General features: G+C 35.6%; 1 protein-coding gene across 4 annotated transcripts in view; it reads right to left on the bottom strand.

Annotated features, from left to right (window-relative positions):
- Positions 1 to 16,843, bottom strand: part of TBC1D8B (TBC1 domain family member 8B) — a 98,506-nt gene that overhangs the window by 64,601 nt on the left and 17,062 nt on the right. For all 4 annotated transcript variants that reach the window (XM_004379741.3, XM_023734441.1, XM_023734440.1 and 1 more), the window contains exons 3-7: positions 14,380 to 14,498; positions 12,947 to 13,172; positions 12,001 to 12,241; positions 8,920 to 9,127; positions 8,091 to 8,258 (exon numbers count right to left, since the gene is read on the bottom strand). In XM_004379741.3, the coding sequence (XP_004379798.1) occupies positions 8,091 to 8,258; positions 8,920 to 9,127; positions 12,001 to 12,241; positions 12,947 to 13,172; positions 14,380 to 14,498 (962 nt within the window). The remainder of the gene's footprint in view (positions 1 to 8,090; positions 8,259 to 8,919; positions 9,128 to 12,000; positions 12,242 to 12,946; positions 13,173 to 14,379; positions 14,499 to 16,843) is intronic.

Genomic DNA, 16,843 nt, shown 5'->3' with positions numbered 1-16,843 from the left:
TATGAGTCGGATTCAACTCAATGGCAATGGGTTTATTTTATTTTTTTGGTAATGTGGAGCAAAATCCAATCACATCTAGAAAACAACATATGTTACGTACATTCTAAGAGTTATTCTTTGGCATTTGACATTGGCTTTAGTAGTAGTCTATGGCTTCTAACAGTGAAAAAAAGGCACAGCAAAGATGAACTAACTTTTTCATAAACTGTTGCTGTTGTTAGGTGCCATAGAGTCGTTTTTGACCCATAGAGGCCCCGTTTGACAGAATAGAACTATCTCATAGGGTTTTCTTAGCTGTAATCTTTACGGAAGCAGATCGTCAGGTCTCTTTCTCCCACAGATCCTCTGAGTGAGTTCGAACTGCCAACTTTTTGGTTAGCAGCCGAGAGCTTAACCGTTTGCACCACTGGGACTCCTTTTCCACAAACTAGTAGATTTAAATTAGAATATTTCACAAAACCAGCATAATAAATGATGGTTTGGGCAAGAGTTGACCTGTAAAACCAAAAATTAGAAGAAAAATTTGCGAAGAAACACTCCTCTCAAATATCAGAAGCCTATCTTAAAATAGGAGCCCTGGTGGAACAGTGGCTAAGAGCTTACCTACAAACCAAAAGGCTGACAGTTTAAATCTACCAGCCGCTCCTTGGAAACCCTATGGGGCAGTTCTACTCTGTCCTATAGGGTCACTACAAGTCAGAATTGGAATCCACTTGACGGCAGCTGGTTTCGTGTTTTTTTAATCCTAAAATAGTCTCCTGTCCACAGTTCATAATTCAAAATTAAGTGCTAATTTTATTTTTAATAAAGTTTCTGGTTTTCTAACTTAGAAATAAATTTATCCCACACAGCTAAAACATGTTTCTAATTTATATTATAATCACAGGAAATATATTACCTCATTCTTATTAAGGAAAACAAAAACCATTTATGTGAGTAAACCTATTATTCTTACCTGCATTACTGTATAGGATAAGGAAACAATTCCTTCTAACCAAAAAAGCTGGAAAGTATGATAGTGCTGTTTATAAGCCCTGGTGACACAATGATTAAGTGCTCAGCTGCTAACTGAAAGGTTGGTAGTTTGAACCCGCCCAGCAGCTGCACAGGAGAAAGACCTGGCAATTTGCTCAAAAAGAAAACCCTATGGGGCACTTCAGGCACCAGAAGAAAGGAATTAATAAAGATTAGAACAGAAGTAAATGAAATAGAGAATACAAAAACAACTGAAAGAGTCAACGAGACCAAAAGCTTGGTCATTGAAAAGATCAACAAAATCGATAAACCACTGGCCAAACTGACAAAAGAAAAACACGAGATGAAGCAAATAACACAAATAAGAAATGAGATAGGCGATATCACAACAGATTCAACTGAAATTAAAAGGGTTGTAACAGAATACTATGAAAAACTGTACTCCAACAAATTTGAAAACCTATAACACCTATAACAAAAGAAGACATTGAAGAGGTAATAAAAAAAACTCCCAACAAAAAAAAGCCCTGGCCCTGACAGCTTCACTGGAGAATTCTACCAAACTTTCAGAGAAGACTTAACACCAGTTACTACTAAAGGTATTTCAGAGCATAGAAAAGGACAGAATACTCTCTACCACATTCTATGAAACCAGCAAAACCCTGAAATCAAAGCCAGGTAAAGACACCACAAAAAAAGAAAATTACAGACCAATATCCCTCATGAACATTGACGCAAAAATCCTCAACAAAATTCTAGCTGATAGAATTCAGCAACATATCAAAAAAATAATTCACCATGGTCAAGTGGGATTTATACCAGGTATGCAGGGATGGTTCAACATTAGAAAAACAATCAATATAATCCATCACATAAATAAAACAAAAGACAAGAACCACATGATTTTATCAATCGATGCAGAAAAGGCATTTGACAAAGTCCGACACCCATTCATAAAAAACTCTCAGCAAAATAGGAATAGAACAGAAATTCCTTGATATAACAAAGGGCATTTAAACAAAGCCAACAACCAATATCATCCTAAATGGAGAGAGTCTGAAAGCATTCCCCTTGAGAATGGAAACCAGACAAGGATGCCATTTATCACCGCTCTTATTCAACATGGTGCTGGAAGTCCTAGCCAGAGCAACAAGGCAAGAAAAAGAAATAAAGGGCATTCAAACGGGTAAGAAAGAAGTAAACGTATCCCTATTTCCAGATGATATGATCTTATACACAGAATACTCCAAAGAATCCACAAGAAAACTACTGGAACTAATAGAAGATGTCAGCAAAGTATCAGATTATAAGATAAACATACAAAAATCAGTTGGATTCCTCTACACCAACAAAGAGAAGTTCAAAGAGGAAATCACCAAATCAATACCATTTACAATAGCCCCCAAGAAGATAAAATACTTAGGAATAAATCTAACCAGAGACGTAGAAGATCTATACAAAGAAAACTACAAGACACTACTGCAAGAAACTAAAAGAGACCTACCTAAGTGGAAAAACATACCTTGCTCATGGATATGAAGACTCAAGATTGTGAAAATGTCAATTCTACCCAAAGCAATTTACAGTTACAATGCGATCCTGATCCAAATTCCAATGGCATTTTTAACAACATGGGTGAAACAAATCACCAACTTTATATGGAAAGGGAAGAGACCCCGGCTAAGTAAAGCATTACTGAAAAGAAGAACAAAGTGGGAGGTCTCACACAACCTGATTTTAGCACCTATTATACTGCCACAGTAGTCAAAACAGCCTGGTACTGGTAGAACAACAGATACGTACACCAGTGGAACAGAATTGAGAATCCAGACATAAGTTCATCCTCCTATGAGCTGTTGATACTTAACAAAGGGGAAGAGCTGCCTCCTCAAAGTAAAGTCGACCTTAATGACATGCATGGAGTCAAGCTTTCAGGACCTTCATTTGCTGATGTGGCACAACTCAAAATGAGAAGAAACAGCTGCAAACGTCTATTAATAATCGGAACGTGGAATGTACGAAGTATGAATCTAAGAAAATTGGAAATCATCAAAAATGAAATGGAACACATAAACATCAATATCCTAGGCACTAGTGAGCTGAAATAGACTGGTATTAGCCATTCTGAATCGGAGAATCATATAGTCTACTCTGCCGGGAATGACAACTTGAAGAGGAATAGCATTGCGTTCATCGTCAAAAAGAACATTGCGAGATCTATTCTGAATTACAATGCTGTCAGTGATAGGATAATATCCATATGCCGATAAGAAAGACCACTTAATATGACTATTATTCAAATTGACACACCAGCCACTAAGGCCAAAGTTGAAGAAACTGAAGATTTTTACCAGCTTCTGCAGTCTGAAATTGATGGAACATGCGATTAGGATACATCGATAATTACTGGTGATTGGAATGCAAAAGCTGGAAACAGATAAGGATTGGTAGTTGGAAAATATGGCCTTGGTGATAGAAACAACACTAGAGATTGCATGACAGAATTTTGCAAGACCAACAACTTCTTCATTGCAAATACCTTTTTTCACCAATGTAAATGGCGACTATACACATGGACTCTGCCAGATGGAATACACAGGAATCAAATCGACCACATTTGTGGAAAGAGACGATGGAAAAGCTCCATATCATCTGTCAGAACAAGGCCGACTGCGGAACAGACCATCAATTACTCAGATGGAGTTCAAGTTGAAACTGAAGAAAATTAGAACAAGTCCACGAGAGCCAAACTATGACCTTGAGTATATCTCACCTGAATTTAGAGACCATCTCAAGAATAGATTTGACACATTGAACACTAATGAACGAAGACCAGATGAGTTGTGGAATGACATCAAGGACATCATACATGAAGTAAGCAAGAGGTCATTAAAAAGACAGGAAAGAAAGAAAAGACCAAAACGGATGTCAGAAGAGACTCTGAAACTTGCTCTTGAACGTCGAGTAGCTAAAGCAAAAGGAAGAAATGATGAAGTAAAAGAACTGAAGAGAAGATTTCAAAGGGCGGCTCGAGAAGACAAAGTAAAGTATTATAATGAAATGTGTAAAGAACTGGAGATAGAAAACCAAAAGGGAAGAACATGCTTGGCATTTCTCAACCTGAAAGGACTGAAATAAAAATTCAAGCCTCGCTGGAATAGTGAAGGATTCTATGGGGAAAACATTAAACAACACAGGAAGCATCTAAAGAAGACGGAAGGAATACCCAGTCATTATACCAAAAAGAATTGGTTGACGTTTAACCATTTCAGGAGGTAGCATATGATCAGGAACCGATGGTACTGAAGGAAGAGGTCCAAGCTGCACTGAAGGCATTGGTGAAAAACAAGGCTTCAGGAATTGACAGAATATCAATTGAGATGTTTCAACAAATGGATGCAGCGCTGGAAGCGCTCACTTGTCTATACCAAGAAATTTGGAAGGCAGCTACCTGGCCAACTGACTGGAAAAGATCTATATTTATGCCCATTCCCAAGAAAGGTGATCCAACCAAATGCGGAAATTATCAAACAATATCATGAATATCACACACAAGTAAAATTTTGCTGAAGATCATTCAAAAGCGGCTGTATATTGACAGGGAACTGCCAAAAATTCAGGCCAGATTCAGAAGAGGATGTGGAACCAGGAATATCATTGTTGATGTCAGATGGATCCTGGCTGAAAGCAGAGAATACCAGAAAGATGCTTACTTGTGTTTTATTGACTATGCAAAGGCATTCGACTGTGTGGATCATAACAAATTATGGATAACGTTGCGAAGAATGGGAATTCCAGAACACTTAATTGTGCTCATGAGGAACCTGTACATAGATCAAGAGGTAGTTGTTCGGACAGAACAAGGGGACACTGCGTGGTTTAAAGTCAGGAAAGGTGTGCGTCAGGGTTGTATCCTTTCACCATACCTATTCAATCTGTACGTTGAGCAAATAATCCAAGAAGTTGGACTATATGAAGAAGAATGGGGCATCAGGATTGGAGGAAGACTCATTAACAACCTGCTTTACGCAGATGATGCAACCTTGTTTGCTGAAAGTGAAGAGGACCTGAAGCACTTACTGATGAAGATCAAAGACCACAAACCTTCAGTATGGATTATACCTCAACATAAAGAAAGCCAAAATCCTCACAAATGAACCAATAAGCAACATCATGATAAAGGGAGAAAAGACTGAAGTTGTCAAAGATTTCATTTTACTTGGATCCACAATCAACGCCCATGGAAGCAGCAATCAGGAAATCAAAAGACGCATTGCACTGGGCAAATCTGCTGCAAAATTCCTCTTTAAAGCAAAGATGTCACCTTGAAGACTAAGGTGCACCTGACCCAGCCATGGTGTTTTCAATCGCCTCATGTGCACGCAAAAGCTGGACGATGAATAAGAATGTCTGAAGAAGAAGTGACACCTCTGAATTGTGGTTTTGGCGAAGAATAGTAAATATACCATGGACTGCCAAAAGAATGAACAAATCTGTCTTGGAAGAAGTACAACCAGAATACTCCTTAGAAGCAAGGATGGCAAGACTATGTCTCACATACTTTGGACATGTTTTCAGGAGGGATCAGTCCATGGAGAAGGACATCATGCTTGGGGGTCAGCGAGAAAGAGGAAGACCCTCAACGAGATGGATTGACACAGTAGCTGCAACAATGGGTTCAAGCATAACAACGACTGTGAGCACGGCGCAGGACTGGGCAGTGTTTCGTTCTGTAGTACACAGGGTCACTATGAGTCGGAACCACCTCGATGGCACCTAACAACAACAACAAAGACTTTAAGGCAAAAGCTTAATTTCCACCTCTTCTTGACATGCTATGAAAAAAAAAAAAACAAACCCATTGCCGTCGAGTCAATACCAACTCATAGTGACCCTACAGGACAGGATAGAACTGCCCCATAGGTTTTCCAAGGAGTAGCTGGTGGATTTGAACTGCTGACCTTTTGGTTAGCAGCCAGAGCTCTTTACCACTGCGCCACTAGGGCATGATTCACCTATAATGCAGTTTAAAAGCATCAAGTAAAAGGATCTTCAGCAATGCTCTCCCTTCATAGGCTACTTTCCTTAAAAATAAGCTAAAGGAACTCATTCTCTTTCATTTAGTATTTTGAAAAATTATCTAGTGATATTTCTTGATTATATGTGTCAATAAAAAGAAAAGATTAATCTATTTTCCAGACAGTCGATTAAAAATTATCAAAATCCATTTGTGCACCAAGGTTTTAACTTATTACAACATGGAGAATTTCAAGTGAATGTCTAAAAATTTGGACAGACCAAATTCTTATGTATAATCCCAATTGCTTCTAGGAGCATTTGTTCTTTGTACCACGTCTTTGATGTACTCATAAGAAAAACCTCTTAAAGTCCTTCCTGTGTTCATACTTAAGACTTGTTTCTCTGAGATTTAGATTAAAAAAAAGTTTTATTGTTTTTGTAAATTCATCAGTTTTGGTAAAATTACAGAATGTATTTTTTCTTTTTCTTTCAGGTGTGGCTATAAAATAATGTAACTAACTACAACTTCTGCTTTTTAGAAATCAGATGGCAGCAGCTCTTATTTAAAGAACTCTCTTTACTAATTTTTAAAACATACTATCATTAAAGCTAGATATATACAGATGATACCAAAACAGTTCAATATTCTTCATCATTGCTAAGATAAAAATCTTAAGTGAAAATAGAGTGTTACAACAGTTAAAAAAAAATTAGACTTCCAAGCAAACAAGAAATATCAACTTTAGTATTTTGTACATATCTTTATTAAAACCTCTAAAAGTGGGTAAGAGAACTTAGAAAACCTGAGAACTTTGAGATACATATGGAAAGATGATAAGTTCATTCTGAAACAAAATCCTTCCTTGACAACTGAGCATATCCAACTACAAGACTCACATGAAAGTTTTCAGAGGAAAATTCCAGTTCTCCAGGTTTTGGAGAGGCAGATAAATTAAAGGAGAGAGAAAGATAAGCACAGCATTGAATCTAACACAGAGACTGAACCTGAAATCGAATAGGTTGGGTAAAAAAGTGATATAAGTAAGAATATGGGGGTATTGGGAGAGAAACTACCAAGACTGATCAGATTTTACTTGTGTCCCCATATCAAACAAATGGTACATACTAGAAGAGATAGTAAAGATAGGGCAACTTTATTTTAGAGAGATAATAAAGTTGGGACAAGAAAGACTCTTGATGACCAAGATGATGGTTCTGTGTTTGGAGCTGAGATGACACATATATTTTAATTATACGTATAAATTATGCTTTTTTATTATCAAAGAGATAGTCTTATCAATACTGCATGATAATTGACTTATGTTTTCAGTTCCACTCTACTCTGGAGAGAGAGGTAAAAGGCCCTATACTATAATCTAAATAAAATAGTGTAGCCAGTAAAGCCTATGGTGATTTTTTTTCTTTGAATTTTTAATTAAAATATAAATAGTTATAATTTAATATGTTTTATCAATCTATTTTAAAAAATGAGGTTCCTAGGCATTGAAAAAGAAAATTCATTTGAATTGAAACTAACTTTCTACATTTCCATAAAAGACATACCAAGCATCAAAATCAGGCTCTTAACCACCCTTTGCCACCAATATTTGCCCTATCTAACATTTTACTATGTAAATAGATATGCCAATATTTTGCTGTGGGCCAGATTATGAAAATAAAGCTGACCTACTAGATATTAAACAAAAGATAGGCATATTGGTTTAAAATTGCTGTTACTCTGCAATAATAAGAGGAGAGTTCTTCTTCAAGGCCTTGTTAAATTCTCAAATACAGCTTGAGCTGTTAAAATCCATGTTATGTGAAAGTACAAGGTGTGTATATATGATAAACAACGAATAGAGTTAAAGAAATCAAGTAATAATTTTTTTAAAGTATGTATTCCTAAAAATTGATAAAGTCCTTACTTCTCACTTCTATTTTATGATATGACTTATAGAATATAATTTCTATAGCTTCAATTCTTTTTTTAAATAAACCTAGGTATGAATAGGAAAGATACTATGAATTCCTTTTTAAAGAATGGACCACACTAAACAAGCCTTTTCTTTGAAGTCATTCAATTGCTATATAATTACCTCTGTGCTAGTATCATGATATTGAGTTGAAGCTGCCCCACACTTGAGTCTGAGTTTTGTTACCAGTTGCTCAAAGTCGTTAACTTCAGTGAAGCGAAAAGCTGTTTTTCCTTTGATGCTAATGATGACAGATTTGCTGGAATCATTTGTCTTATCTATAGCTAAGACCTGGGGGTGAAAAACATATAAATAAATGAATCACATTTTTCCCTTATTGTTGATACTTTCAGGCAAAATGTGTTTGGCCTAGTGTTTTGTGGCTAAAAGTTTTGGCCTATGATATGTTAAGAAATTGGCTTTGGATACTAGTTGTACCACTGATAGAAGTAACCTCAGTGTAAGTTATTTCACTTCTCAAGGAAAAGGTTTAACTAATATGCAGCTTTTAAAAATGACAATACAATTTTAAAAATTTAGTACTGCAATACTGACAATTTATTTCTAACCTACACAAAAGTTATCGACTCTATTCTTTTGACCATCAAAATGTGATAATCTAAATTTTGCTATTCATGTCATAAATGTCTAAGTGATTATGCTCCTTTTTGAGTCATCTTAATTTCTTATTTTGTTTTTAAATTTTCATTTTTTTCTACTTTCACTTTTAATAAGAGCTGGAAGGCTTTACTAAAAGTAATTGAGAACATCTCAGAAGCTAGAACTCTTATCTTGAAGAACAATACTGAACTTAAAAAAATTATTACTTTAAAATTACAAAAAGGATATTGTATATCAAGTTTTCAGTAATTTACAGAATAAAAGGTCACTTTATTCTGTGAATGAAAACATTTTCAAACCAAAAGCTGATATGTAACCAAATTTACGTTACCTCTCGTAATGGAATGATTACAATACATAGATTGCCATCCTGGCTAGCAAAGCAGATATAGTTTTCTGAAATACACATTTTTCCATGAGTATTAAAGTGGCTAAATGGTACCCATAAGAAACATTCATGTACTTCTTTCAAAGTCTCTTCTTTGGGCAGCCTAAAAAAAGCATTAAATTGCTCACTGTGTGCTCGATTTTCCAGACCTCTGTAGAAAAGAAAAAAAGAAGGGGGGGGGGCGCTCAGATGATGAATTCTAAAGTGTACACATGCCTATATTGATTAATCTAAATGCACTGTAAAGCAGATAGGTTAAAAATTAAATGCTATGTTCTTTAACAAATTATAAAATGGAAGAAACACATCAATTCCTAAAAAAACTCATTTTGCTTGTTCTTCTTTCCAATTTTATTAGTAGATTTAAAATGCACAAAAGTTAGAGATGATGTAGATTTTAAAATCATCTGTTAAGGGGTGATTTGCTGAAAGGCCATGATGATATTATTATATACTCATAATATATGAATATGGCTAAAACCAATCTTGGCAGACAACAATTTTCATACTGGGTTATTAGAAAATCAAGAGAATTACTGAGTTCAAACAAAATGAAAATTCATGGCATCAAAGTTTAGAAAGGAAGAATAACCCATAAAAGAGAATATTAAAATTAAGTGAAACAGACATTTAAATGAATGTTTAAAAAAATATCCAAAATAGAGGCATGATATAATAATACTGCTTGCACAGTGCTGGGCACAGTATAGGTGTCGATAAATACAGATGACTTGTTGACTGATACATAAATATACAAATAAAAAAGCAATTGCTTAAAACAGTACAATTATTTAGGGGCACTAAACACATGTGCTAAGCAGCAATGCCATCTGGGAGAGTAAGTAGATTATACAAGTTCTAACTCAAATCCAACAAGGTTAAATCTAAATTCATCCTTCCTGCATATACTATTTGAATATGTGATACTTCATTATGTCTTTCAAAATAATTCTGATAAATATGAGCCTCACTTAAACTAATTTGGTGGGCTATTTCGCTATTGTTTAAAAAGATGAGATCTACTTATAGGAAGGGAAAAATGTCCATGATATAATATTGTAAGGGAAAAAACCAGATTGTAGAACAGTATATGTTGTTTAGTCCCATTCATGTATTTTTTTTTTTGCAAATATTTTTTTAATTCATGCACTAAAAATCTTGGAAGGACATGCATGAAACTTAACTATGGTTATTATGCTTCTGTATTGTTTGAATTGGAGCCCTGGTGGCACAGTGGTTAAGCACTTGGCTGCTAACCAAAAGGTCAGCGGTTCGAACCCACCAGCTGCTCAGTGGGAGAAAGATGTGGTAGTCCGTTTCCGGAAAGATTACAGCCTAGGAAACCCTATGGGGGCAGTTCTACTCTGTCCTATAGGGTTGCTATGAGTCAGAATCAACTTGATGGCAGTGGGTTTAGTTTTGGGGTTTTGGTATTGTTTGAATTATAGCAGTAATACATGCTTGTACAAACAGTAAGCAGAAGCAATAAAGATATTCCATTTTAGAAAAAAGTAATTTGGGGACTAAGGCTCAATAAGTTATTATTTTTTTAACTTACTAGAAAAAAGGATTTAGATATATATGATTTTCAACAGGCTCTCTTAAAAACGCATAGGGACAAAAATGGATTTACTGTATCTCATTTAAATACAGACTTAGTAATGAATAACTCATTAATCGATGGCTTTTTAGAGGATTTTTTTAAGGGAAATACAATGGCTAAGAAGGGCTCTATAGTATGTTTATGGTGGCCAATCATGGAACAAATAAAGAACAAATGCCCAACTAGAATATAACAAAAACAGGATTCTTAATCCTTATAGAATTCTATTTATAAATCACGCACATTAGAACATAATTTTGGTAATGAAGTGTAAAAAATTCACCTTACTGATCTAATTTCCAGAAAAGCAGGCTGGCTCACAAAGGAATACTTACATATATGGATTTTAGAATGGTTTAGGAATAAGCAAGAGGAACAACTGTACCCAGTTAGGGCTATATAGTAATCACGCAACCCTCCAGATCACTTGTTCATCTACCCGTCGGACTACGGCTGGGGTTCTTCTTATATTTTCCCATACTGCCTATAGTTATCTTCCTTGCCAGAAGCTGCTTGCACTAGCTATTTCCGGGACCTCTCCTGTCCCCCTTCCCTTTGGCATGCTGATTTCATCCAACTATTCTGAATGTTGAGCAGGATGAAAGGGTTCTGCTCAGTTTCAGCAAACCAAATACAGTGACAAACAGCTATCAGACAGATACTTCTGATGTAACCTGTTGCCCTTGATCCCGACTCACAGGCACAAATAATGATTAAACACTTATTCACTGCTTTATATTTGACAAAGTGCTTTCACACGTTATATTATCCATTCCTCACAGGTGCCATCTGAGGTAGTTACGTCAGATGAGAAACTGAGGTCCTGAGAGATAACTTGCCCAAGAGTTGCTCCACTGACTCCCCTAACTTGCCTACTCATAAAAAATGATGCTATGGATAAAATAGTTTTTAAAAATAAACAATATACTACTCAGAGAGAAATTTAGAGTTAGACCAAACACACACACACACACACACACACACATACAAATCCCTACATTTCTAAAAGCATTCCAGGGCAAATCCTACCTGAAATTCCAGAAATAATTTTCTGACCCCTAGTGGCACAGTGGTTAAGAGCTCAGCTGCTAACCAAAAGGTCAGCAGTTCGAATCCACCTCCACTCCTTGGAAATCCTATGGGGTAGTTCTACTCTGTCCTATAGGGTCACTATGAGTCAGAATCGACTTGATGGCAACAGGTAACGAGTAACTTCTAATACTTCTTAGGATTAAATTTCATGGAGAGGAGATTATCATTTGTGAAATGCACATGAATAAACACACAAAAAACACACATCGATGATCAACCCCAAAGAAAAACTATCATATAAGAAAGAACAGTTACATTTTAATGGTAATCAATACCATTATTCTTATGATCAAACTATAAAGAGTAAGTATTAATTAAGCTTTGAATACCTTTTGGTGATTTGCAGAGGATCATCAAGTATTGGGTCATTATCAAATGTTTCTTTATCAAAAAGTCTCTTTATAGCATAGTTTGCCAGCTGTTCCATAAGAAGGTATGTTTGGTTAATATGCAAAAACATTGAAAAGTAGTGATTCTCCCCTTGGGAACACACATGAATACTCTCTGTCAGTATGACATTGGAAGTCTTTTCAAGTTTTGAGACTGCATCCCACGATATAACAAGTTTTACTGCAAATAAGAGTTATAAGGAGGTATAATTAACTTTATCAATATTGATATATGTTTATTAATCAGGTCTTTTGGGACAACAGTTAACCACCTAAAAAAAAGCTATGAATAGCTAAAATACTTTAGAGATCCAAGATTTGTTAAAAATTTGAAGCACAGCCATAAATATTAATTGGTAATTCTATGAAAAGAAATAATTTTAAAGAAATTTTAAAACTATTCTGATTTTATATTTAAATCTGTGTCTTTACATAATTACAGAGTAAATAACTTTTCAATAACCAACGATTAAAAACTGTATGTGTACTATAAACAATACTGCTTGATTCTTCTTTTTGGCTGCAAAATTATATGTGGGCCATTACAGTACTATGGCTATTATGTTTATGCTGTATGTTTAAAACAAGGATAGAAACAAGTAGGCAGTTTAGAACAAGGGGTAAAAAGCCATTACATGTCAGTTAACCATTATCATTTAATATTCATTCACTTACCATAGTATGCACGACACTCTACGTATCTCTAATGGTTCCTATGTTAAGCAAGCAGTCTTAGAAGGATTCTCTAGATGAAGTTAACTTTTTAATGTACAACTTAATTACCCTTAATATCAATCCAATTACTTTATATAAACCTAACACCACCATAGAGTTGATAGGTCAGTCAGCAAGTTCAAAGTCATGGTAAGCAATAGAAACCACTTACTTTCTGATCCCAACAAAAAAGAATAGAAGCTCAGAAAGTTGGTGCTAAGATAGAGCCAACCCTGACAAGGAACCCGTCCTTTCCAATAACTGCATGAGTAATAGGTCACTAACTTCTCCTGCTCTGGTAAACCAAAACATTTTTCAAATTTCAAAAGGGCTTCTCGAAATTTCTCAGGGTCATCTTCTTTTGCAAAAGAATGCTTTCCCTCTTCAGCAATTAATCCCTAAAAGAGACAAAAGATTTCCTGAAAACTCATCACCACTTACCAACAAAAATATATTTTACGTATTTCATTTTAAATACTTAATTGCATACAACTGTAAAGGTATATGTATGTATATACCATATTTTTATGCAAGTAATGTACACTGTGATGGTTAAGATTGTGTGTCAACTTGGCTGGGCCATGATTCTCAGTGTTTTAATGTAATCACTCCCATGATTGAATATACTGTGAGTAGCCAATCAGATGAAAGGGAGTCTCCTTGGGCATGTGGCCCCTATCTGTATATAAGCAGACATTCTGGCTTTTTGCTCTTTCTGGATCCTGTGGCTGCTTCCTGTCGTCTCATCTCCCGTTCTTGGGACTTGAGCTGTCAGCTTATCTGCTGAACCTGGGATTCGTCAATCTGCACAGCCTGTGAGCAGGAGCCCTGCTCTCCAACCTGCCGATCTTGGGCTTGCCAGCTTCTGTAGCTGTGTGACTTGGGAGAGGCCTCTACCCTGATCCACGGACTTGGGACGTTCTAGCCTCTATCTACAATCGTGTGAGCTGTTTCCTTGATATAATCTCTCTCTGTATATATATTTATACACTTTACTGTTTTTGCTTCTCTCGAGAACCCAACCTAAGACATACACCTTCTGAGTTTATTTGCCAGCCACACCCTCCCCCCAAGAGGCACCCTCACAAGTGCTGCTATGCCAATCCTCTTCAACAAGTTGCTGTATAAAAAATTAGTATAGGGCACTTACGAAAATACCTCACAAGGGGAGGGCATGGCTGGCAAACAAACACAGATGTCGCACATTATTTGCATAAAAATACAGTATGTGTGCACCTACATACTTCTCTTAGGATAGAGGCCAGAAGATTTCCCTCAGTTTTGTAATTAGGCTTTTTCTAATACCTCACAAGGAGTTAGCACAAATATAGGTACTAAATATATTCTTTCGAATGGACTAAAGTTCATTCAAACTCCAAATTCAAGAGATATTGAAGTTAAAATATACCTAAGAACACTCACAAGGGTACCAAAGACAAACCAATGACTTTACAATTTTCTTTAGCACTGACTGTAACATTCACATGTGTGCTTTGACGTTAAAGGTGCCAGTAAAACAATGATGTTCCATTCAGCTTCTGACCCTCATGTAAGAGGGTCAAATATTTTAGTATTCCATCTACAAAATATATCCATGACACTTACTCTGATCTTTCCTTGTACAAAATTAGTAATATCTTCATTTGAATCAAACACAGATAAGGTCTTCATGACATTTTGTTCCAACCAATCCCAGTGCTTGGTTATTTCTTCTCTGTTGGCTCCTGATTAATAATGCAAGAGAATAAGAGACTCAGGAAAACTCTACAACAAAACTGCTCTTAACATTTACAAGCTTAGTTTAAAAAGAAATAGAATATCTGTTCACTTTCAAAAATGATGGTCATAAATGAATAAAGAGTATTTATTCTTGTATGTATGCATGGAGTATTTATTCTCTACTTCATCCCTATATGTGGGCATCAACATTATTATTTATTATAAATAGAAAGAATAAAATATTTAATGAAAGAGGAGAAAGTAAATACAAATCATGAGAAAAGATATAAAATTCTGAAAACAAGATGCCACTAACTGGTATCTACAGTAACCAGTATCTTATAAGAGTTACGTAGAGTACCAGGAAATCCATGTACATAATCCAATCCTTGGTCTTCAAATAATCTGTGACTGAAAACAGCAAGCACATGACAATCTTACGCACACTGTATAAATGTGGATTTCAATTGTGGCCATTCTGTTTTAGAAAGTGTGAAGCCGTTGCTCAGAGTCACCCCATGTGTTAGTTATCTAGTGCTGCTATAACATAAATACCGCAAATGGGTGGCTTTAACAACCGAAATTTATTTTCTCACAGTTTATGAGGCTAGAAGTCTGAATTCACGGTGCCAGCTCTAGGGGAAGGCTTTCTTTCTCTGTAGGCTCTGGAGGAAGGTCCTCGTCTTTTTGAGCTCTGCTCCTGGGTGATCTTCATGTGGCTTGGCATCTGTCTTTCCCCATCTCTGTTTGTTAGCTTGCCTTTAATCTCTTTTGTATCTCAAAAGAGATTGACCCAAAATACACCCTACACTAATCCTGTCTCATTAACACAACAAAGACAACCCATTCCCAAATGGAACTATAACCATAGGCATAGAGGTTAGGACTTATAACACATATTTTGGGGGGACACCGTTCAATCCATAACACCCCATTTGTTAACAAACCTAGTTAAGTTACAGAAATCTCATTAAGGAGGATAGAAAGCTTGTAGCAATTTTCTGAAACAGTGTTAGGTGGACTGTTGAGGCTCAGATTAAATGTTACAGATAGCTTTGGGTTGCTTTGGTTTGAAGAACAACATTTCAGTATCTATCAACCTCCTCCTATCACCAAGTACCTTTAAGATTTTCCTAGCATTGTGGATTATATAAATCTCATTCAAAAGAAATACTTCACTTCTTAGTATGTTTTATGATATATGGAGGCTGATACATTAAAACAAATTACTAACACTGAAAAAATTTCCCACAATTCAGTTGAAATCTATTCATCTTACTAAAGTCACCAGGCCAAGTGTAGTAACATTATTTAATGAACCACAATTAAAAGCTATGGGGAAATTTTAAGGCTTTTATTTTGGTCCTTCAGGTATAAGGAAGCTTCATTAGTAAGTAACTAGTACTATATTTCTGCATCAGGTTAATTTGGGGGAAGTAAGTTATGTAATATCCTTTAATTTTCATCAAAAATAGAAGGGATATTTTTCTCTAAATAGTTTCTACCAACCAGATTTAGAGATAAGGTATACAATTCTAGTGATATCAGCAGATGTAACATCCATTTAGTTTAAATGGCATTCAATTTAAGAGGACCAGGAGAAAAGACTCATCAGCAACACTAAAGGAAATTTAGAGGTAAATCAAAAAACAAGCCATATATTTAAAAAGTTAATTGTATGCTATATGTTCACACATATGAACTGTCTAGAAATTCACATGCTTTTTTTAAAAGTATATCTTTATCTTAAGAGAGGGGGAGGAGAGAAAAAGACAATCTCTCAACATTAAAAAGGCTAGAATTCTGGAATTCTAATTAGACCAACATTATAATGACATCATAAAGAAATAACAAACTGTGGGTCTATTTTTTTATTTGAACTTCTTTTTAGGGAAAAATTATCGTAATTCCTTATCTATCCACAATATATAGGGTGAAGCATCCGAACCACCTGGCATGAATGAATATGTAGCACTAACCTGCAACACATTTCTTCATATTTCAAGGATACAATGCCTTTTGTGAGAAAGTAGGGGCGTGATCAAAAAAGGCTAATTTTTTCATGCTCACATATCCTTAGGGGACACTTCTTAAATTTTGGGCTCACAGTTAACTTCAGATTCTTCTCATCTGAATTATCTGTTATTAGGGATGAAACAGCATTTCATGGGAAAGTTCCCATCTTCCCTAGCACTTGGGGGAGGCAAGAGAAGTTAAATTGAAGAAACGAGTCATAAAGCAATAGCACTGACCAAAATCTGCTCCGAATCAGCATTGCTGGAACACATGCTTTAGGTCTCTCACATCAATGGATTTTTAAAAATCCTAATAATCTGTAATCCTCCTTACA

Source organism: Trichechus manatus, unplaced genomic scaffold (genome assembly GCF_000243295.1).
Source record: "Trichechus manatus latirostris isolate Lorelei unplaced genomic scaffold, TriManLat1.0 scaffold00068, whole genome shotgun sequence".
NCBI classification, from domain to species: domain Eukaryota; kingdom Metazoa; phylum Chordata; class Mammalia; order Sirenia; family Trichechidae; genus Trichechus; species Trichechus manatus.
Note: the sequence above shows the minus strand (reverse complement) of the source record. Positions and strands in the feature narration are given on the sequence as shown.